A 23,139-nucleotide genomic window follows, 5' to 3' on the forward strand; every position below is an offset into this window, starting at 1 on the left:
GTCAACGAATGCAAAGACATAATAGAACAAATTATATTCCTGTTTATTCAAATGAATGTACACATTCGCGCCGCTTCAATACAAGTGTGAGATTTCTAATTCACAAACTTATACAAATGGTTTAGGAACGGGGATAAAGTTACAAAACAATATTCTAAAAAGAAATAAGAAAACAGTCCATTAACAAAAAGTTACATGGCACAAAAATAAACTGTGGCACATCAGTGGGTTTGTGCTGAAAGCAGATTTACTTTGTGGTCAAGTACATTGTAAACAAAACATCAACAATAGTGATTCCCCCCACAGAACTGAGCACAGAAAGGCATAAAGCCTCGAAACAACTCGTTCTGTTCCAGACTCTCTCACAAATTTGACACATTTGTAAATATTGAGGCAAATTGTAGCTTTTGTCAACCTCCGCATACATATTTATTTTTATGAGACACTCGGCTTGTGTTGTTCATCATTATTAAATCATTTGATTTAATAGGCAGCTTTTTAAATTTCACACATCTGAATATTAACATTGGGTGAAGCACATTCAGATCATTCCTTATTGGACTTGGTTGCTTTCAGAGATTAAGTCATGGACTTCTGAATCTAGAAGAGCAGTTTGCTGGTTCAGTACAAGAATGAAGCTTTGAGGAAAAACATGCCAATAAAAATGAATGACTAGTGCACTGCTGTGAATACAGGCATGGCGTCTAAAAAAACCTTTTAAGTAAACTCAAATATTTTCAGTTTCTTTAATGACAAATGTGAAAAGCAAAATTAAACAAACAAATACTGTTAATATATGTGAATGCCACTGTGTTTTATGACTTTAATGTTATCTGGGATTTAAAACATAAGTCGGTTTAGTAGAGTTTGCTTTGTTTTGACAAACGACGAAGTTGTCGTCTTCGAGATTTTGTCGGACAAACCCGTGACACACAATGTGTACAATCACAGAAAAGTCTTTGATTGTCACATTATTCTGTATCTCTGTGATTGATAAACATTTTACAGCTACTCAAACTGTCCTCAATCAAATCTGTCATGCTGCCAACCAGATAAACCCCATAAATAATTGGTTTCTGTGTCACTCTTTGACAAACGAAGGCCTTTTTAGGACCACCATAACTTCCTTGAACGATCCGAACTCCTTTCCTCCACCAGCTCTTGTGTAGTTTGGCCTCATTCTGCCTGAACAATACCCCTGAGCTTTACTCTTTCAGAATAAAATCTGTTCACTTCATAGAAAAATACACTAATGGATTGTTATATTATTGTTATAAAGTAATCAACGTCTAAAAGACCATCACAACAGAAGCCCAACTGTAACCCCACAACAAACCATTCAACCTGACGTCATCCTACAAGAGGAGTCGTTGGGAATTTAGCAGTTAAGCCGCTGGGAATCTAAGATGAGTCGCAAGTGGGTTGCGTTCACAGACAAACAGTCGAGGGCTCCAGATGGCTTCAGTACAGGCACAAAATGCGAGCAAAACAAGGTGAACGCGTATAAGTTCCTAATGCAGAACCTCCTCGGCCCTGGTCACATGTAGTGCAATTGGAGTTTACAGGGAGTTATTTCAGACATCTGTACAGGAGCAGGAGTTGAGATGCAGGGGAGGCACGGGGGAGGAGAGCTACTTCTGTTCTGGGGGCATGCACACGACGTCACAGCGGGGCTGTAGGCAGGGCGACATCCACGGCAGCGACGAGAAAGTCTCAGTCTATTTTTCCCATCTTGGCAATCAGCTCATCACAGATCTTTGTGAGTTCCTCCATCTCTTGGTTCTGTGAAAAAAAAACCACAAAACAAAATAAGTACATACAAGTTTTTCACCTCACAGTACATTTTGTTGAATCATGACTTTCTTTTGTGAGCATGAGTTTGCAGTATGATCCTGATACCTTCTGCTGCAGGGCTTGTTCCAGAGACTCGTTCTTCATCTGCTCCTTCCTCAGGCTGGCTGTCAGAGCCACGCTCTCCGAGCTCGCCTTCGAACGCACCTGAGCAATCTCTTCATTGGCCCTGAGAGACATGCCAAACCAGGAAAATTCTTTAAACACATGATCCTATCTGTTCATTCTTTAGTTTGTTTGAGCAGCTTTGATCGACACGTACTTATCTAATTTCTCCTCAGCGTGGACTTTCAGTGTCTGGTATCTTTGCTCCTCCTGCTTGACTCTGGCCAGATACTCCTGAGCACATTTCTTCAATACTTCTTCGTTCTGCACAAGGAAGCACATCAGACAAAATCCTATTTATTTCTCTTCCAACATTGTGAACACTCCGTTTTTAAACTCTTTTCACCAACACAGTAACATCATAATCTATTCTCTGGTTACAAACATTTACTTCAGGAAGCCTTCTGATACAAAGAACCCGGCATGTTTCATTGAACCTGTTATTGCACTTGTTGAGGGAGCGGCCAGCATACGTCTATCAAGCGACCTTCAATGTAAACCCTTCTACCTGTTCTTAGGACCACTGCTCCTAATCGCAGGACAACTTCCACCCTTACTCTGACCTTAATCCTCCTAAAGCTCGCCACTTTGTGCTGCTATCAGTGAATCATTGCAGCACTTGAAATTGAGACGTCATGCGAGTAATTATCTGCACTTGGACTTGCTCAAACGTTTCTTACTTTCTTAAAGCCCTCGAGTGTGCTCTTCATATTTTCATAGCGTCGGAACACGTCAGATAGAGAACGCTCCACAGAGTTCAGGTCGGCCAGCGCAGCTTCCTTCTCCATGGTCACAGCATGCAAAGCCTTCTGGGAGCTCACGTTGTTGCGCTGCTCATCCTCTGATTAAAGAAGAAGATAAAAAGGATGATTATTTCACGTACTGCTCATAGTAGGACTAGTGAACATAAGCAGATTGATGCTAAACTGATGTTGGAATCAGCACAATATGAAACAACACAAAATAACATTCAATTAATTGAGCCATGTCTAAAATGTATAATTAGAAGATAAATAAATCTGAAAAGAAGCCCAATATCATCAGTAAGTTGTTGGGAATAGTCTATATGGGATTTAAAATTTGGGGCTTAAAATGATCCAATTTCAATAATGTGATCAGTCAGTATCAGTTTTTCAAAGTTCCAGGAAATCAAATAGAGTTTTACATAAATAGCATAAATTACAACATACAGTGCCTTGCGAAAGTATTCGGTCCCCTTGAACCTTTCGCCACATTTCAGGCTTCAAACATAAAGATATAAAATTTAAATTTTTTGTCAAGAATAAACAACAAGTGGGACACAATCGTGAAGTGGAACGAAATTTATTGGATAATTTAAACTTTTTTAACAAATAAAAAACTGAAAATTGGGGCGTGCAATATTATTCGTCCCCTTTACTTTCGGTGCAGCAAATTTACTCCAGAAGTTCAGTGAATATCTATGAATGATCCAATGTTGTCCTAAATGACTGATGATGATAAATAGAATCCACCTGTGTGTAATCAAGTCTCCGTATAAATGCACCTGCTCTGTGATCGTCTCAGGGTTCTGTTTAAAGTGCAGAGGGCATCATGAAGACCAAGGAACACACCAGGCAGGTCCGAGATACTGTTGTGGAGACGTTTAAAGCCGAATTTGGATACAAAAAGATTTCCCAAGCTTTAAACATCTCAAGGAGCGCTGTGCAAGCAATCATATTGAAATGGAAGGAGTATCGAACCACTGCAAATCTACCAAGACCCGGCCGTCCCTCCAAACTTTCATCTCGAGGTGATCAGAGATGCAGCCAAGAGGCCCATGATCACTCTGGATGAACTGCAGAGATCTACAGCTGAGGTGGGAGAGTCTGTCCATAGGACAACAATCAGTCGTACACTGCACAACTCTGGCCTTTATGGAAGAGTGGCAAGAAGAAAGCCATTTCTCAAAGATATCCATAAAAAGTCTTGTTTAAAGTTTGCCACAAGCCACCTGGGAGACACACCAAACGTGTGGAAGAAGGTGCTCTGGTCAGATGAAACCAAAATCGAACTTTTTGGCCACAATGCAAAACGATATGTTTGGCGTAAAATCAACACTGCTCATCACCCAGAACACACCATCCCCACTGTCAAACATGGTGGTGGCAGCATCATGGTTTGGGCCTGCTTTTCTTCAGCAGGGACAGGGAAGGTGGTTAAAATTGATGGGAAGATGGATGGAGCCAAATACAGGACCATTCTAGAAGAAAACCTGTTGGAGTCTGCAAAAGACCTGAGACTGGGACGGAGATTTATCTTCCAACAGGACAATGATCCAAAACATAAAGCCAAATCTACAATAGAATGGTTCACAAATAAACGTATCCAGGTGTTAGAATGGCCAAGTCAAAGTCCAGACCTGAATCCAATCGAGAATCTGTGGAAAGAGCTGAAAACTGCTGTTCACAAACGCTCTCCATCCAACCTCACTGAGCTCGAGCTGTTTTCCAAGGAAGAATGGGCAAGAATTTCAGTCTCTTGATGTGCAAAACTGATAGAGACATACCCCAAGCGACTTGCAGCTGTAATTGCAGCAAAAGGTGGCGCTACGAAGTATTAACACAAGGGGGACGAATAATATTGCACGCCCCACTTTTCAGTTTTTTATTTGTTAAAGTTTAAATTATCCAATAAATTTCGTTCCACTTCACAATTGTGTCCCACTTGTTGTTGATTCTTGACAAAAAAATCTAAATTTTATATCTTTGTTTGAAGCCTGAAATGTGGCGAAAGGTTGAAAGGTTCAAGGGGGCCGAATACTTTCGCAAGGCACTGTAGCAATCTCACAGCGCCTTTCCAAAGATCAAGTGTGCAGTTATCCTCCTATGAGAAGCTCCGAATAGATCCACTCAGTGGCGAGCTAAATTAGAGGGGATGTTTTTTTTTTTTATTATTGTAGGAAAAATCATATCAAAAAGGCATTTAAATATAATACAGACAGTTCAAAAACAAAGTGTGACATCCCTTGATGTCTCTTCAGCACCTCCAACCCTTCACTCTGAAGGTCATTTATACTCACCGATCATCTGAGCGATTGTCTTCTCATATTCTGTTACAATCTTTCTGTAATGACATGATTTCAAAATGTTCAGATCTGAACTCATAAATATGACTATTGTCATCTTGTCTTCATGAAAGCAGTGTGAAAGCAGATGGCATCATGTTTTCTAACCTCATTTCTTCCACCTCTTGTCTGCATTGCTCATACTTTTTCTTCCAGTCGTTTGCTTCAGCCTCTTTAGTGATGATCTGAAAGGAGGGAGTTTGTTATCAGCAGTCTCTACAATCTGCACGGATGACATATTAGTTATTGATATGATTGAGTACCTCTTCTCTAATGAGGGTTAGAACAGCCTGTTTCTCTGCTTCACTGATGCAGATGGAGTCCAGGACCTGACTTCCTGTTTTCTGCATCTCACTTCCCCCTGAGTTGTTCTTCAGTTTGCACGTGTCTTCGTACTGTAGAGAGCAGAAGGAAATCACTCATGTCCTGCTTCATATTTTCTGGTACGAGCCGCAGCAATACGAAGAACACTAACAATTTGACAATCGGCATGCATTTGTCTCATTCCTGGTTTATTCATGATTACTGTGTCATATATTTATTTTTCTATTTTCCTATGTATGTAAATAAGTTAAAGTTGAATTATTGTTTCATTTTGTCATTATTTTCTGTTCAGTACTAAAACAAATCCATACTATATAGGAAATATCCTCTGCTCCTGTAGCCATTATGTCTTTGGCTCATCCTTCTTCCACATTTCAGTTGTTCCTTGTGTCTCTCTCCGCTTCCATTTTGTCCTTCCCTGGATTATGACAGTCATACTGTAATCTCCTGAATGATAATCTAAATCCATCTGTCATCTGAGTGGACAAACACAGTGGCGGACACTAAGTAGCTCCTGTAGTCCTGCTGCACAGTGCAGTCATCACATGAGGCAAACGATCACACCGAAACGTTATCCAGGGATGTGCACATGATAATGTACAGCAACAGGCTTTAGTGGCACAAAGTTTTTTTTTAATTCACTGTGTGAACAGAGTGCATTTATGGCTGGAACAGATGAAGGTTAAAACAACACTAATATCTTTCCACAGTCTGTAAACTGGAACATGTCTGGGCTTGTGAACAGTTTGCTTTGTGCCAGGTCAGGGTGACACTGCCTTTCCCTGGTTTAACAGTGATTCAGCACCACCTAGTGGTCACTCAGCAGGTACTCGTCGTACAGATGCCGTAACCATGAGACTACAATTGCAAATGCTGTAAAAATGCAGCTTTTCCATGATGAATAAAGACAGTGTGTCTGATGTCAGTGTACATATTAAGTGTGACAAAGCCTCACCACAGAGCAGCAGTCTGACTCCTCGGGTTTAGACATCACATGGCCGTCTTGGACTGGAAGTAAACAACAAAGTCATCTTGAGAGCACCTCGAGGTCACATGTCGTAATGCAGTCAGCGTATAAAAAAATAGACTATAGTATAACATTTTACATGTCCCAAAGCATTCAACTTCATCAAACCTGTCACTACATAGCTGTAAAAAAAAAAAAAAAAGGTCTCTGTGTGTTGGATAAATATTGCAAATATGATCTCAAGCAAGTTTCTGAATTACTACCTCTGTACAAGTAATGCTTTGGCATTTGGCAGAGCTTTTGAAACTATTGGATTGTGACTGGAAAGTGTCTATTGTTAATAAGTGTGCTGCTCATATATCACAAACATAAATATCAGCCCAAAACTCCCTGAGACTTGATCTCCTCGGGGACATTGACAGAAATTCAACCGTTCAAGTCTGTGCTTTGAGTCACCTGCATATTCCTAAAATGAATGTTTAGCCTCAATCACCACTGAGACTTAAAGAATTTGTACATATCCACATTTAACATTAGATTTCTGGACGTCTGTATGACCTACTTCCAAACTAGTTGCATCATTAATCCAGCAAAAATGTATAATGTATATAATTTAAAGATATGCAATGAGAAGGCTCTTACTATGAGCAAAACTAAACGGTTTAATGTCAAAATTGGAAGACATATCAATGAATACATGAAAACAGCACCTTTTCAGTGTAGCATTATGGTCTAATGGTGCTTTAATTCATCTAAAACAGGTGGGGAAAAGTTCCATGTCTGAGTTTGGAGCATTCCAATAGACAAGACAAGAATATATTAGTAAGGCCAGACAATAGCTGGCGAGTCTGCATCCACAACTGCAGAGAAATGACGAAGACAAAGAACACTGTCTCCACTAAAGCCCTTTACATCAGAACATTACAAATCACTGCAGTTTTTTGGAGCCGGCTAACTTATTCTGCTAATTTAATCAAATCTGACATTTCCCACTGCTACTGTGACAAAAGGGAGGCATTATTAGGAAATGTCATCATCATCTAGTTGTGCAATTTGTGATTTGCTAAGTTCAGCTATTTTTGCTTCTCAGCGTTCTCCTGAACTTCCCATTTGCAAACCTTAGATTTTGACAGCGTTCAGGGACATTTCTCCCTTCTGGAAGCTGCAGGTTCCACTCTGCACTCGCTCACGAATGTTAAACTGAAGTTGACTGAAGGAATCTTGTGAATGTGATCACATCATTTGACTGTTTTGTTTTGAACAGGTCTACACCAGGAATGCAGCTTTAGTCAGAGACTCAACAGCTCAAATGACAGCTTCCACAGTACGACATTTTAAAGCAGCACCAAGCTGTATGCAGGGTTAATAAATAACATTGTCTGTGTGTAGCAGTGAGACAAAAATGACCTTATCACGGTCACGGGATTGATCGACCATGGCTGACTGTTTGCCCGGAGGGAAACTGAAGCATGCTGACTAAACCTTACCAGTAATCTGATCCATGTACAGTAAAGTGCTTCACTGAGAAATGACTGAGCAACTCAATACTGGAATATCAAGTATCATGGCTGTTTGGATGTGAATTACATATTATGACTAGAAATTATTCATCAACATCACATTTGCCCATATACTCACTTTTGTGATCCTTCTCTGGCTTTACACTGACACTGCTTGCCAACTTTTCCTCATCTGTGGCATGTCCTCCATGATGTTCATCCTTCAACAGTATCAAACATAGTCATCACAAATAGAATGGCCGGAGGAAGTTTTTAAGAGCTCAAGATCAAAAGATGCTGTAACATTTGTGCTTACCTGCAAGTCCTCCTGCATTGGCTGGATCTGCTTTGCTTTACACGAGTTCCTGAGAATGAAGAGCAACAACAACATCAGTGCAAAAACAAACCAGAATATAGCTCAGTAAAATGTGCCCATGTGAGCAGATGCAATGGTGGGAAGAGAGCGGAGGAAAGATAGAAAGCCTTACTCAGCTTTGCTCTGTGTGCTAAACTAGCATGCTTTGCTGTAAAAGTGCTAAATCACGCAGGGGGAAAAAAAGCAGATTAATGAAGGAGTTGTTTGACGAATTAAAACAAGTGCATGAACATTTTCACAGAGTATTAGCAGGGATTACAGGGTTTCCACCAACACTCGCTCTTCTCAACTTTTCAAATATATTCCTCACTTTCCCCCAACTTTTGCTGTGTGACTGAAGTGGATTTCAGACGGGATGAATGGCTTTGTAGCACACACACACACACCAACGTCTGCACAGTTGGTTATGCAGTACTTACAACAGAACACAGAGGAAATGGACTTGCTCAGCAGTCCTGATGCCACACAGAGGGAAGGCAAACAGAATGAAAGGTTTCGACAGATTTAGGAAGGGAAAACACAGGTGAGGGTGTGACAGGCTAAACACGAGGTGAGTGCAGGGTTATTACAGCTTCGAAAATGTAATTATTCAGAAAAACCAAACAAAGTGTGATTTCAAACTTTGAATTAGCATATTTAAACGAGACATGTATACTTAAATCTGTCTGAAGCATCAAGGAAGCACGAAAAGTGTATTATAAACAAAAAATAGTCTTTCTCATTGGTAGCAGTCCTCTGGCTGTTTTTGTTTTGTTTTGTTTTTGTTTTCTTGAAGATTTCCTAAAATTAGAGATAGGAAGAATCATCTGATAAAATATGCTCTGGCTAGTAATTAGTATTGATTTGATTGCTGGAATAATTTTTGCCCAATTTATCTTAAAATATGCCAAGTTAAACTGAATTATCTCCATTTTACAACAGTAATGCGCTGTAATAATCATATTGCAAAAGGAATGCATTAAAAAGATTGCACCACAAGGGGGCGATGTTTATCCGTTTATTACTAATTACTTACCTTTTAATGCTATACAATCAATTAATCATACCAAGTAACAATACAATAAAAACAGAACTTTAGCATCCATCCTATTCTACATTATTATCTGTATAAATAATCAACGGATAAAAAATATCTTCTTGAAAATGGAGAAAAAATATGGATAAACTCTTAAACTCCTTCAGCAAAAACAATGAAAATGACAATAACGTTGATGAGAAATGAATGGATGTTCAGGAGAAAAAGAACAGGTCAAAAGCCTTCTGAAGATATAAAACAGGCCACCTCAGTCAGATGAGATGAAAACACTTTGATGGCTTCAGGTTTATCGTGCACAATAGTGAACATTCACTACTGTTCCCAGCAGCCATAAAAACAGTGAAGTGTTTGTTCAGCCTGAAGGTCTGTGAATCATGTTTGTTCATTTTCAGGCTTTGTAACTGGAACGGGGGTGATCGTGTCTGATGACTGGAGAGGACTGGTATTTGTGTCTGAGTGTTGATACTCACGTGATAATTGCGTTGCTGGTGTCAGAGGTCAGTTTTGTGTTTGACAGCACAGTGTCAGAGGTCATGTTCCCATTGAGCAAATCAGGATCCACACCTTTGTCCCGACTGAAGGGCACGCTTGAGACCGGGCTGGAATCAGGTGTCACTGGAGCGTGGTCGTCCACCTCTGAAGGATCGGGTTTGTTCAGTGGAGAGGCGATCGACAGCGACGGCGGCCTGACAGCTGGAGGCTGGGGCAGTGGGCTGGATGGGGAGAGGCCCTCTCCAGGAGCAGATTTGGTGCTCAGGGTCAGATTAAGGTTCTGATCCACACTGAAGCTGGTGTTGGTGGGTGAGGAAATGGTGAGGTTGTTGAGGGAGTCCACTTCGTGCGACGACGCCGTGCCAACATCTTGGTTTGAGTTTCCGTCCAAAAACTGGTTTGTACCGTCGGGAAGAACTGTGGAAAATAGTACAAGGGGAGGTAGGTTTATAGCATTTTAAGTGCAGACTGTCACAAATGCTTGACAATTAAAACTCCCAAGAAGCTATAAAAGTGGTCACAAAACTGTTGTACTGAACTCCAAAAAGTGATGAAATCAAGATGTGTGAGAGGGACTGAACGAGTGTTACTATGGGTCATTTATGCATAAATGACTAAAGAATGTTTTGTCAAGGCGAGCGAAAAAGGAGGTACTGTATGAGAAAATAAGCAAAAAAAAAAAGCCGGGAATTCTAGTGTGTTTGTGGTTTACAGTTTTTTCAGCAGGAAATACTAACCCTAATACTAACCCTAACCCTAACAAACAAAACACTTGGCAAATAGAGTAAATGATAGTGAGAGGCCCAGGGTGACACTGATCTCAGGTTTTCATGAAATCTTATAAAATAATAGATGTTGAAAGAATAACCTCTCATAAGGGATGGATGCTGAATTCATCAAAATTACAACAATGGTTGAATAAAAACATTTAGAAGCTCTTTCTGATGAAAAATAATGATCTAACTACTATTGACTCAAACAGTGAAACAAAGGTTCATTACAGAGGCAATGGACATGAACTGGAAGCACATTAAATTTCTTTTAGCGTTGTATTCTGTAGATTTGAACAGTTTTTAGCTTTTATGTAATCTTTCCTTTGCTGTAAAATGTATACTTGGCTTTTTCAAAGTGGTCATTTCAAGGTTTAGGGAGCAAGCTCATAACCGGAAGTCTGCTGGTCTGATTCCCACTGCTGATTAGTCACCATTGTGGGTCCCCGAGCAAGAATCTTAATCCCCAATTGCTCAGGTTGCAATAGGAAAGGCATCCGGCAAAAAATCACATGAACCACTGTGGCGACCCCAAAAGAGAGCAGCCGAAAAACCATAAGATATTTTGTTGATTTCCCGTTAAGGGGTCCAATATGTTCACCAGCTGTGGCTGTCTACTACTTGGTTGTTGTGGGTGTTATGCACATGCTTTATAAAGGTTCAGCAGCAAAAGCAGCTCTCATCTCATCTACTATCATTTTTTCTCATACGCATACCACATAGATGCAGGAGAGTGAAATGGTGGGGCTGAAACTGTATCACCAGTTTAAACGAGCACAAGATGTATCCCTGAAAATATCTCCTCCTATCCAAAGCCCACTTCACACCTGAAAACGCAAACTGAGATGATTTCAAAGTATGAATGCAGTACCGTCGAAAAACGTATTAGTAGACTAAACAAGAACTACTGGCCCTTTGTTGCAGATCATCTTCATCAGCTCTGAAATACCATAGTATTCCCACATGTTTTCCATTACATTTACACCTTGTGTACAGCATTGCTGGGTGCCTTAAGTCACACAATAAACATCACAACAGGTGGTCACCAGGCCGTCTGTTTTTGTCTTATGTTCCAATGTTAGAAATGCCATGATACCCTTTTCATCAAAACAAACCAATGTATAAAATTAACTATTTGTTTAATGTTCCCAAGGCCTGAGATGAGGAAGGATACTATAATCTCTCAGAAGCAGACAGTTTACCCTGGATACCTGTCCAATACCACATTGCCTTCTTGGGTCTACCTAAACACTTTATCTGTCATATAGTAATCGTAGGCTAACATGATTGATGAAACATCTCGTCCTATTGGAGAGCTTAAAATGGCTGCTGGTTTCCTCTCAGAACATTTCCCTTCCTGACACAGTCTCATTAACAAAGAGCTAATGACCACAGCAGCACACCGGGCTCTGTTGACTCAAACTGCTGTTGAAACACAGGAATCTTAGTCAGGGAACAAAATAGCCCCCAAGAACACACTAAAAATAGCTGCACACAACAACAATGTGAAAGAAACTTTTCCTATAGTTCTGTATTATTTTGACAGATTGTACGTGAATGAAGTCCTTATAATATCAGTTTGTCTCATTTTTACACAAGAACAAATCCTACCTTATTATATAAAACAGTTAAATCATGTAATATGTCATATTGCTTTTCCACAAAACGCAAGTAGTTATAACCACAACACAAACGCCCTTTGGAGACAAGAAACAGATGTAGAGGAACCACACCCAGTCATGCAGAATACACGCCACCACGTGGCTTAGCAACAAAAACAACATCATTACAGTTTCACAACTCAGTGAAAAAAGAGGAAAGGACACTGAGGGGGAAGTAGACGAGGGACTAACGTACAAGTAGACACATAGCTGTCTAGAGTTTCATCCTTGCCATAGTTCAACGGTATATATACTGTAGTTCGTCTTTGGCACGTGAACGAGCAGTTATTGCCCTGAACCATTTCAGTCTTCTAATTATAGGGAGCCTGAGTATCAGTTTCTCCTTACAGTCGATCTTTTATTTATGAAACTAACCCAGATTTTGTAGTTCCCACATCACTGCTTTAGCATACGAATCAGACAAATGTCTGAAAGCTAGAGTCAACATCAAACACATGAATCTGCATGGTGTCATTGTGTACGGCCTTCACTGTAAATAAAACTGATCTCATTCCCAATAGCATGACGAAACTGAGCAAACTGATCTCATCCAAATAACCATGCTGTAAAAGTATCAATGACAGAGAAGAAAAACAGTCAATTACATTTGTTTTTGTACCAAAGTAGAACTCTGGATAATCAGTTACTGTAGAAACTCGTGCTACTTGAATTTGTGTGGGTGAACAACTGCAGGATTAGTAGGAGTGGTGGGGTAGTGTTTGTCTTTTTTCCCTTTGTAATTTAAGTGAACTGGCATTTATTATGGCAGCAGGGATTACACTAATACTTCATAATTAAAGCGTAAATAGTATTTTGAGAGCAAAGTGTATTTTGTGTAATCTCTATTGAGAACATTTTAATATGTTGGTACCATGCCCGATTAATTATGTCATTTAGCATGCGTTCATATATCTAAAGGGCCTATATTACAAATGTTTTTTTTTTTTTTAAGTAGACAAGTTCTCTTAAGTTCCACTTGTATATAAAAGGATGGTCGTTAAATCTTGTGGTTTTGAAGATGCCTGCTTGTAATCCCTCTTTTTTTGAAAAACAAACAATCTCTATGAGCAATTTGCCTATTTATGTGAAATGATGAAGATACCAGTAGGTGTTCAAAAAACTGAGAGTCATTTTGGTGAAAGTAATAAATGCATGCTTCTCTCTTTGCAAACATCTGTGAGCCCACTCTCAGCTTCAGTCAGGATCTGAATCAATTATAATATTTAGAAACATAAACAAAGAATATCATTAAAGTATTTAGCCAGGCACAATCTCAGAACCCATTATCATTTTGAAAAATGGGGTTTAGTTTTGGCTCAGTCTCAATGTCTCAAGAATAGACGGCAGAGTCTAGCAATCTTTGGCTCCTTCATTGTGCCTCAAAAAAGTTTGTTGATTTAGCAAATCTTCATTACAGAGGATTATAGGTCAAATGAAATCTTAAAGGTGTAGGAAGAAGAGAGTTGATGCATTCTGAAACAGTATTACTGTCATACGTGATTTGTCAACCCTGCTACAATTTGCAACGTATCCAGTACCAACGTTTATCTTGTTGCTTACAAAAATACAATGCAAATGTCTAAAAGCAGAGTTAACTGATTGTATAGGAAAAGATTTTTTGGGGGGAAGGACTTTTGTTTGTAAAAATTCTACATTGTCCAAGCTGAAAAAACAAACAAAAAAAGGGTTTTAGCAAATAATATTAACTAAAAAGACCATATTGCACTTCTCTACAACTGTACTTTAAGTCACAGCGTAACTAACTTTTGATCAAACCGAGCCAAATACTCAGAGAAAATGACAGAGCATTATAATGGTACACACCTGTATTAGAGTCATTTTGGTTAAATTTGAGTTTATGTGTAAATTGTTCCCCTATTCAGCAGTATATCATCATAGCACTACACTACAGACTAAACTCTTCGTAAAAGTTGTGAGGTACTGCATCAGTTGTGTCATGAATGTTCGACTCAAGAGAAACATGGCTTCAGTAGACTAAAATGTTACGTCCATTTTCTGAAAGTCAAAGCGTACTGTAATGATGATGATGATGATGCTGGTGATGCGGATGATGATAGTAATAGTAATAATAATAACTTTATATGTATAGCACTTTTCTAAACTCAGTTAAGTGCTTTTACACTAATAATGTATGACTAAAAAGAACAAAATGATGAGTCCGACTGCCTCTCCTCGCTGCTAGGCCACCACTGACCACTTATGACCTTCCCAAAAAAACTTGGGGGCATGATGGAAACTATTTATGTGTGAGAGAGTCTGACCGGCATAAAAGCTCCACGTTGAACAAGCAGCTGAACTGAGTTTCCTCACCAGTGTGGTTTGAGTTGTCCAGTTGGCCAAGCAGCTTCACAACACCAGGAGACTCAGCCTCCGGAGTTTCAAAGTTTCCCTCAGAGTCAGAACTGTGGGAGGGAGAAATAAAGTCAATTATTCATGTTCACCAGAGGAATCAAAGGAAAATATCGATACAGATACTGAGGTGGACTCGAAAAGGCACAGGTTTTCAAAATTAGGTAAAATGACTATATATTTTAATGTTTATAATTATATTTGAATATATCTTTATTTAAAGAAGAGAAGTCATGGGCCATTTTATTAAACATTATATAATGACAATAACACTGTTTTTATTCTGATTCTGAGGTTTCTTTGTATTGCGATAGGGTAGTTGGAAATAAATAATGGACTCTCAAGTCAGAAAGAAAAAAAATATGATGAAACAGAAAATAAAATCCACAAAAAAGTAATTATGAAATTAATTAATTGAATTAAATTAATTAGATAAATGACTAATAATTGACGAGCAAAGTACACAATCTGTGTGTGATTTGCACTGATTTCAAACAACAGCCCAGTCTGTGAAAACAAAGACGCTCAGAAAATGTTTCCAACACTACCTTTAGTGTTTATATAAACACATCTTGGTCAGGTGTTTGGCTCGTCATGGTCATTCTAACAACCAAGCACCAACTTTCCAAAATCAATTTTCTTGAAGCGATATGAAAACAATACATTTCTGAGTTCAAAGCAGCTAAAAACAAACACGCCGGTTTTATTTTAAAGGAAGTCAGGGGAAGGGAGCAGAGGGGAAGTGTCGCTCAGCAAGGCCACCTGCATCCTTTGCTTTGCTCCTCAGTAAGAGCGCACACACACACACACACACACACACACACACACACACAGACACACACACACACGCACACGCCCCCGCACACACACACACACACACACACACACACACACACACACACACACACACACACACACACACACACACACACACACACACACACACACACACACACACACACACACACACACACACACAGAATCTCTCACTGTCTATGTCATTCCATTTCAGTTTTTTCCTGTCTCTATAGAGTTTAGAAATCAATTTTGGGTGGGTGTCTACGCAGCTAGTGCAGCCAACCAGTGTGTGTGTGTGTGTGTGTGTGTGTGTGTGTGTGTGTGTGTGTGTGTGTGTGTTTCTTCCTAACCACCCAGACATACATCAAAACGTCGGCACTCTAATGAAAAACAGTACAGAGAACAGAGCTCACAGTGCCAACACCCGACCACACTTTGATAACCAGTTCACACTAACACATTCACACACTCGAGGGCCTGTGCACAGCACCACTACACAGAGCTAATCCTAATATACATAACCCCCCCACCACCACCACTCCCACCCCCACCCCCACCCCCACCCCATCCCTTGAACACAGTGAATCACAGCCCAGTGATGGCCCCAGTGGCTGCAATCTTGGATGGTTACTTAGAAACTAGAAATGAACAGGGAGGGAAATCAAAAGCGTTGGAAACTGTGGCTTCCCCTCCCCCTTCTCCCAACTGTTTTGCAACTGCCAAAAAACCTTCACACACACAAATAAAACAGGCCTTGACAGTCCTCAGTGTCTGGCATCTCAAACAAGCACTTTTATAAATATGAAGCAGCGACTTACAAAGCGGGAGTTTGAGTGCCAGTATTTTGACAATGAATCAGTTTTTAGCCAATGACAGCGTCACACAGGCACAGGCTTCAGTTTATCTGCGTGAGTGTGTGATGCTTGCAGTGAGGGTTTAGAACTACCACCTGTCAGACTAGGAACAATCAGCATTCCACAAACTCTTACACTCATTATCAATCTGTAGGATGAAAAAGTCTTTCGAGTCTAATTACATCTTTTGTTCAGTACATCGTGTAAGTCTTCATGTGCTAATATCAAGTCCTCTTACTTGTCCTCTCTGTCATCCCTCGCTTCAGGCTCCCCATCGTCTCCTGCACCTCCAGTCACTGCTGACCACGTCCATTTGGCCCACTGGACGGGAGACAACCAGGACATCCCTGCGACACGTTAAGTCGTAAACCTGAGGCCACCTCTAAGGTTCAACAACAAACTTCCTTTTCCTCTGGACCAGCTAAGACTTCCAGTGCCGTCAGTAAGAGTGACTGATCTTCCCGTTTCAAACAGTCTCTCAACAGTAAGAAAGCAGGAGGCTGTCAAATACGAAGCAGTTGATCGGTCTTTTTCGATTCTCTTCTCCTCTTCTGGTTTTCAGTGCGCAGTGTCACTTCCTCCTCTTGCTCAGTCTCTCAGCCTTCTCATCCTGCTCTGGCGAGTTGTTGACGCTCGTCGAGAGAAACGTGTCTCGTGCCACTGCAGCTGCCTCTGTAGCCGCTTTGCTCTTCACAGCTCTGACTCACACAGTGGCAGATTACTGGAGCATCAATAGTCACTCCCCTCTCGGCTCCCCTCCTCCGTCTATGTGGACGATCAGCTGGTTTGCAGACATCGGCTGCCTCCACATGTTTGCCAACTGGCTCGCGTGCCCCCGGGAGTTTGCTTCTCCCCCTCTCTGATGCTTTTAGGGTCTGACAATCGGGAGGGAAGAGAAGGGGGGAGAGGAGACCCAATGCTTCCTGTTTTAAGAGGCAACGAGAGGCTGGTTACTCTGAGCCGAGCAGACAACTCCAAGACAGAGCAGATGAGGACAAAGCAGGAAGGAGGCGAAGGGAGAAAACAGTACACTGTATATCTTGATTTGCTGTGGAGGTGTCCTGAAAGGTGCAGCCAATAGACAAAGTCGATATTACATCTGAAATAATGTTACATAATGTCTTTATCTTATTGAATTACCATATGCTGCATCCATGAAAATATTCTTCCTGTTGTGTGCCTTAACTGCTTTGTGGTGTAAAAGCGCATTGCAACAAATTACATCCAGAATAGTTAATGATTACCATCAGTCACCATACAGGAAACCCTTTACTATTTACACAACGCCAATTCTTCAGGCATACTATGATATTTATTTCCCAGTTGCTTTTAAACAGGTCTGGTCTGTGTTTTTGATCAACTGCAACTGCTTTGTACTGGATGAATCAATGGAGACACACAGCTTTTATAGCAACCATTTTTCCTCATATCTGGGCTGAGGACTCTGTGGTGAAGCAGGTTGTGTGCAACTGAACAGAGTGTCCATTGTTCAGTGAAAACACCCAGGCCGGACAGATAACTAATCAATACAATAAACCCAGATTTATCTGGGATGTGACGGCTCCCTATCAAGCTGGCAGAGATGTTAGTAAAGTGAAAGCTCTCAACACTGTTCACACATGTGAAGCTGGTTACATAACTCTAAGTCCAGGCTTTGACATTTATACATATCTCTGTCTCTCTCTGTGTCTCTCTCTCTGTGTCTCTCTCTGTGTCGCTCTCTCTCTCTCTCTCTCTCTCTCTCTCTCTCTCTCTCTCTCTCTCTCTCTCTCTCTCTCTCTCTCTCTCTCTCTCTCTCTCTCTCTCTCTCTCAGGGTATCTAGGCCAGATGAAATGTGTTCTTTGAAAAAACACGGACCATGACTAATCTAATAACAGGGAGGTGGTTTGGACACTGTGAAAAAGGTATACAGGGAAAGGGGAAAATGGAAGGAGCCTTTTTTCAATTAGACTTTGAGCTCCCTCTCCTGCCGTTTACGGCTCAATCATGAAACACAAGGAAGCAGAGGCAGAAGCTGTATGGTCTAAATGAGACACACAGGACGAGCGAAAAGAAAGCATGCACCAGGGCACTCGCACATAACGCTACGCACTGATGAACAGAGAGAATGAAGCCTTGTTCAATCTTTGATACGTGGAGGGATAAACAGAAGCGGGGTACATAGAAAATCCTAATTAAAAAGGCATCGAAAGGAAGGAAATATTACTTAAAGTAATCAGAAAGAGAGCGAAAGAGAGAAGAAAAAAAGGAGATTTGAGGACAAGAATTGCAAACATTTGTTAGTGTTTCTTTTTTAAATTCTTCACATTGTCTCCTTGGATTGTTTTGTTTCTTTATCGGTCTGTTAGAAACAGCTGAGAGGACAAACCTGTTCCGCCTGACACAAACAAACCCTTCAAACGGCAACATCGCATGTAATCGACATCCTGTGCTACACAAACTGTTTGCTCTGCTAAACCTTACAGCTATAAACTCGCCTCCGGACACAGAGAACAACAGGCAGACAGTACTCTCCATGGTGGAGTCATGAACGACACTCAGAAGAAAATACACAGGGAAAAGAGGCAGGTCTTATGTAATACCTCCAAACCACAAATAGCATGCAGAGTTACTGTGGCAAAACCCACACATACACTCATGCATTATCCCAGGCTGCCATCTTAGCACACCGTATGGCAGATTAAAAGACGCATCGCATGAAACACCCCTGACCCCGGCTAATATGAGTGTTCGCTTTCAGTTAATCCCTCATGAATGCACATCGCTTTTTCATCAATTACAATTTGACTGATAGCAGCATGTGTGGCGGTGAGCTAAAAATAAATCAGCTAAAGAAAACACGTCCATGAAGCAACAACGAAGGGGAGGTAATAATTTGGTGTGTGTGTGTGTGTGTGTGTGTGTGTGTGTGTGTGTGTGTGTGTGTGTGTGTGTGTGTGTGTGTGTGTGTGTGTGTGTGTGTGTGTGTGTATGTGTGTGTGTGTAAACTGAGAAGGAATTAGAGTGACATCTAGACTATGGCCAACTGTGTTTCCCTGCTCTTAATCTCATGCATGATGATAGAAGTGAAGATGGTGGATTAACCACACTGATCCTTACTTCAAAACCTCAACTGACCGACGCAGCTGTAATGACCACTAAAAATAAAAAATTTGGAATTTCCTGAAATTTGGATTCAATTGCCTTTGATGAAGCCTAATCCTTACTGATACTTGCACTAATGGATTTTTACTCATCTCAACTACAATAACAATCCCAATTTAGAGGCTCACTTCCTTAAGATATTCACGCAACTTGTCATTCAGGAGTTCATGTGTTTCTGTCCTTAAGATTTCCATTGAATGACATGTAAGAATGATGAATCAGTGACAAAGAGACTGGTTACTGTACTATATATTGTTTTATATGCATGGTTTTACATTTGTATTTTACGCATACCGTGTATTTTACATCAAGTCAGGATGAGTGTTTCTGTTTCATTTCATGATTAAATCAACTTAGATTATTCTAAATATATTTTCTTTGTTGAGATCATTCTAGTGGCAAAATGCTTGATTTTCTTGTTTCTACCATCCTCAAAATAAACTCAATGTTTCTACCCTCATGACTACTTTAAATAACAAAGTTGACATTGTGTTTCAAATCTCCATTTTTTAATTTGAGGAGGGAAAATACAGCTTTTCTTTTTTAGTTTCATACTGAGCTTTAGTCTCTTTTAAATTACAGGTTACAATCAAATCCATGTACACAATGTTGTTCCCAAATTATCTTCCTTTGATCAATAATTACCCATCACAGACACAAACAGCAAACAAAATGAACATGTTAAAGTCAGCAATTATAGAGTCGGTAATCCTTGTTACAGACCCACAGGAGTGATCCTCAGCCTCAGTCATGGGGTTTTGATGCATTTCTGCTACAACTCACTTCAATCTTAAGATGGCTCTTCACGAGGCCCCGAATACAAACATACACAGCTATACAGTGAGAAAAAGTAACTCAGTAACATATGTATTATTATATGATTTAAAATTATTTGAGTTTCTTTAAAAGTGCCCAAAGATGAGTAAGAGCTATGTTGGAGTTCTAATTCCCTCTGAATTGAATCCCCCATATTACTGAAAATATAAACACAACATCTAAACCACAGTCTCTCTCATCAGTGGGATAAAAGGGAGAACAAAGCAGCACATTGTCTCTCCGAACACGTAATCTGAAGGAAACAATGTGGCTTGATCATGTTTTTGACTTCTTATAGGATGTGGCTCCATCTAGTGGCTCGAAGTCAAACTGCATTTCCAAATGCCAAACACCGTCTCCTCTTGAAGAATCAATAAGGTTGGATGAAAAGTGAAAACCACAAAGCGTATGAAGAGATGACAGTGAGGCTAAAATCTGTCAAGTTTAAACATATTTTATAGGATTTATTGTTTTATCATTGCAAATATTTGGGAAGAAATCACATGAATGTGTCACTATGACAACATCCATGTAGGCTGTACACAGAGATGTATGAATGAAGGTGGTACTGAGATTTACAATAACTTTCATCCACTTTATTGTAGCTCTGAATTATCAGGTGAGCCTACATATTAAACGCACAGAGATCCGTTATGCAAAGATACTTCTTTAGTCCTGCTTTCGCGAAGTACAGCAACTTCTACACGCCCAGCACGTCAGCATTTTTATGGGGAACAACCAATTATCTGCCGCCAGAGCTGAAACTAGCACAGAGTCAAATGAAGTGGTGCTGTGACACTCGGGAATAACTGAACTGACAGAGGAATGATCAAACAAGAAGAGAAAGAATGAGGGAAGCAGAGAGAGTGAGAGGAGAGTCATGTAGTGACACCATCTGAGCTATTGTTCGCGGCTTTAAAAAGGAAACAAAAGTGCAGTTTCCAGACAATAGTACATGTACATCAAACACATGAGTAGGCACAGCAGGTCGCTCACACACCCCCTACTGTTCTGCTTTATGGTTGCATTGTCAGTCATTTTCTTTACCTTTTATTAAATCTGTTCAACTCGCATTCAAAGTTTCACACAGCGCAGCTCTTTTCATTTAACCGCAGTTCAAACACTACAATGCAATTAACCTCACAAAGATTCATCAGCAGGTTTCTCTTTTATGCAAGCAAACACCGTCATGGAGGTTTTGTGCATCATTGAAATGTGTGCCATTTCTTCATGTATCAACAATGACCATCCCTCCAAAGATAACTAAAGTTTTTCAAGCTTCACTGGTCTGAATCCCTTCCGCAATAGCGAGAGATGAGCTCTAAATGCAGGTCAATGCTGCTGTCTGGATGTCCGGGGGTTTCTGAAGAGCAGGAAGTCCACTGTACATCCAAGACGGCTCCAGTTACGCTATAAAATGGACGATTAAGAAAACTAAATTTAGACTAAAAGCTGAAAGCTGCACTCCCATAACACTGTTTGGCTTTTCAGTTTTCCCACAGGGAGGACCCCACCCCCAATCTTATACAAACACAGATGGATGTCGGAGACTACACGATGCATTAGTAGTGAAATATACACTGAAACCATCCACATGTGAATCCTCTCTGTCCCCTCCTCTGTTTTATTTTTTTTTCATGACTAAGACAACCGCTGTGGGAACGCGGGCAAATTTAAGAAAGAATAGACCGAATCAAATTTTCTAAAAATAGAGAAGAAAAGCATCACTGTGAGGACAGCGTGAAAGGATCACTCTGTGTTCCAATGGATCAGAGAACATGAAGAGGGCGAGTGGTACCTGAGTGCTTTTTAAGCTCTGACAGATGCAACATCTTTGTTTATTTTCTTCACCTTTTGAGAACAAGGCTCCACATAGTTCAAACATCTCAAAGTGCTTTCAGGATGTCGCACAAACCAAACAAAAAAACAGTGGTACCTGCTCAACCAGAAATAAACCGTTCGGCTTGTATAATTAACATAACACTTTAGAATTAGGGTCAGAGCTGCATAATTAATAGCTAAGAGCAGCAGCACTATCGTTCTTCTACCGTGGGAGCTAAAAACTTAACAAGCACATACACTGTCAAAAACAAGGAAAGCTTGGACTGCCTTAATGTAAAGAGCATGACATGATCAGCTCCTGTTCATTAGATTAGATTCTTCTCCCATTTCATCAGCTGAGTCACTGCTCTCGCTTTGTGACTTTCTTCTGATTTGAATACCTAAATACTATTCAAACTAGTGCAGCAGCAGCACATGCTCTTGGTTTGCATCTAGCAAAGAAAGTCATTTGTTTATAAGCGACTTGGTATGATTCACTTTTATTTATCTAACACCAATTACAACATGGCCATCTCATGGCATTCGCTTTAAATCCAAATTAAATAATTTCACATGAGCAGGTAAGAAAAAAAATCTCCCTTTTAGCAGAAAAACACAAGTCACATTCACAGAAAAAAATTCAATGCGCAGAGAGCAGATATTTACGTGCTTATTTCCCACTCCTGCTTTCCTTCTACACGGAGGCATCGAGTTCACGGAAGACACCACAATGTCAAGAACCACAGGGTGAAATTGATCGGATGCCCTTGGTCAGCTGCACTCACTGTGCCTTTTTTAAGCATCTCTACCTGTGCAAGTTTCTCACACTAACACACACAAATGATGGAGAATCTCGTCTTACATGCTGCTCTTCTTTCGAGGCGAGCCAAAGGATCCCTTCCTGTGCTGGCTGAGCGAGCCCCCCATGGCAACAGCAGCGTCTGTGTTTTGTTTTCAGGCTGATGCTCCGTATGTCCTCTCCCTGTTTCCAGTGTTCACCTCTGCTTCTCCTCCAGACCGTCTGCAACAGCATCAGAGCCACACGGTGCACTCCATATCATGACTGACTACTTATTACTTAACCAACAAGACTCTCCTCTCAGCTTACAGTGTTTTGTTCCCCCTTTCTCACAGTGTGTTGATGCTCGACGAGAGCTCTGCACATGAAT

The 23,139-nt window shown here is 40.5% G+C and overlaps 1 protein-coding gene across 2 annotated transcripts; it reads right to left on the minus strand.

The window, feature by feature from the left end:
- Positions 1-22: 22 nt before the first annotated feature.
- LOC308111907 (transforming acidic coiled-coil-containing protein 1-like) lies at positions 23-23,139 on the minus strand. 2 transcript variants are annotated; one of them, XM_080467029.1, is made up of 13 exons: positions 22,833-23,139; positions 14,498-14,589; positions 9,714-10,152; positions 8,148-8,196; positions 7,971-8,052; positions 6,321-6,373; positions 5,305-5,436; positions 5,150-5,226; positions 4,997-5,040; positions 2,637-2,797; positions 2,114-2,220; positions 1,900-2,020; positions 23-1,782 (listed from the first exon to the last, which is right to left on the minus strand). In XM_080467029.1, exons 1-13 carry the CDS (start codon positions 22,895-22,897, stop codon positions 1,714-1,716), a joined length of 1,491 nt encoding a protein of 496 aa, XP_080323155.1. In that variant the 5' UTR covers positions 22,898-23,139; the 3' UTR covers positions 23-1,713. The 2 variants fall into 2 exon arrangements, with proteins under 2 accessions (XP_080323155.1, XP_080323154.1); XM_080467028.1 differs by lacking the exon at positions 22,833-23,139 and adding an exon at positions 16,427-17,065.

The sequence above is a fragment of the Lipophrys pholis genome (genome assembly GCF_963383615.2).
Source record: "Lipophrys pholis genome assembly, chromosome: 7".
Classification (NCBI taxonomy): Eukaryota; Metazoa; Chordata; class Actinopteri; order Blenniiformes; family Blenniidae; genus Lipophrys; species Lipophrys pholis.

Coding starts and splice junctions, on each gene's coding strand:
- LOC308111907 (XM_080467028.1), bottom strand. CDS start 16,533: ATGTCCTGGTTGTCTCCCGTCCAGTGGGCCAAATGGACGTGGTCAGCA. Junction 6,374..7,970: donor GCCAGAGAAGGATCACAAAA/GTGAGTATATGG, acceptor GTTTACTTCCAG/TCCAAGACGGCCATGTGATG. Junction 1,783..1,899: donor AACAAGCCCTGCAGCAGAAG/GTATCAGGATCA, acceptor TTTTTTTCACAG/AACCAAGAGATGGAGGAACT.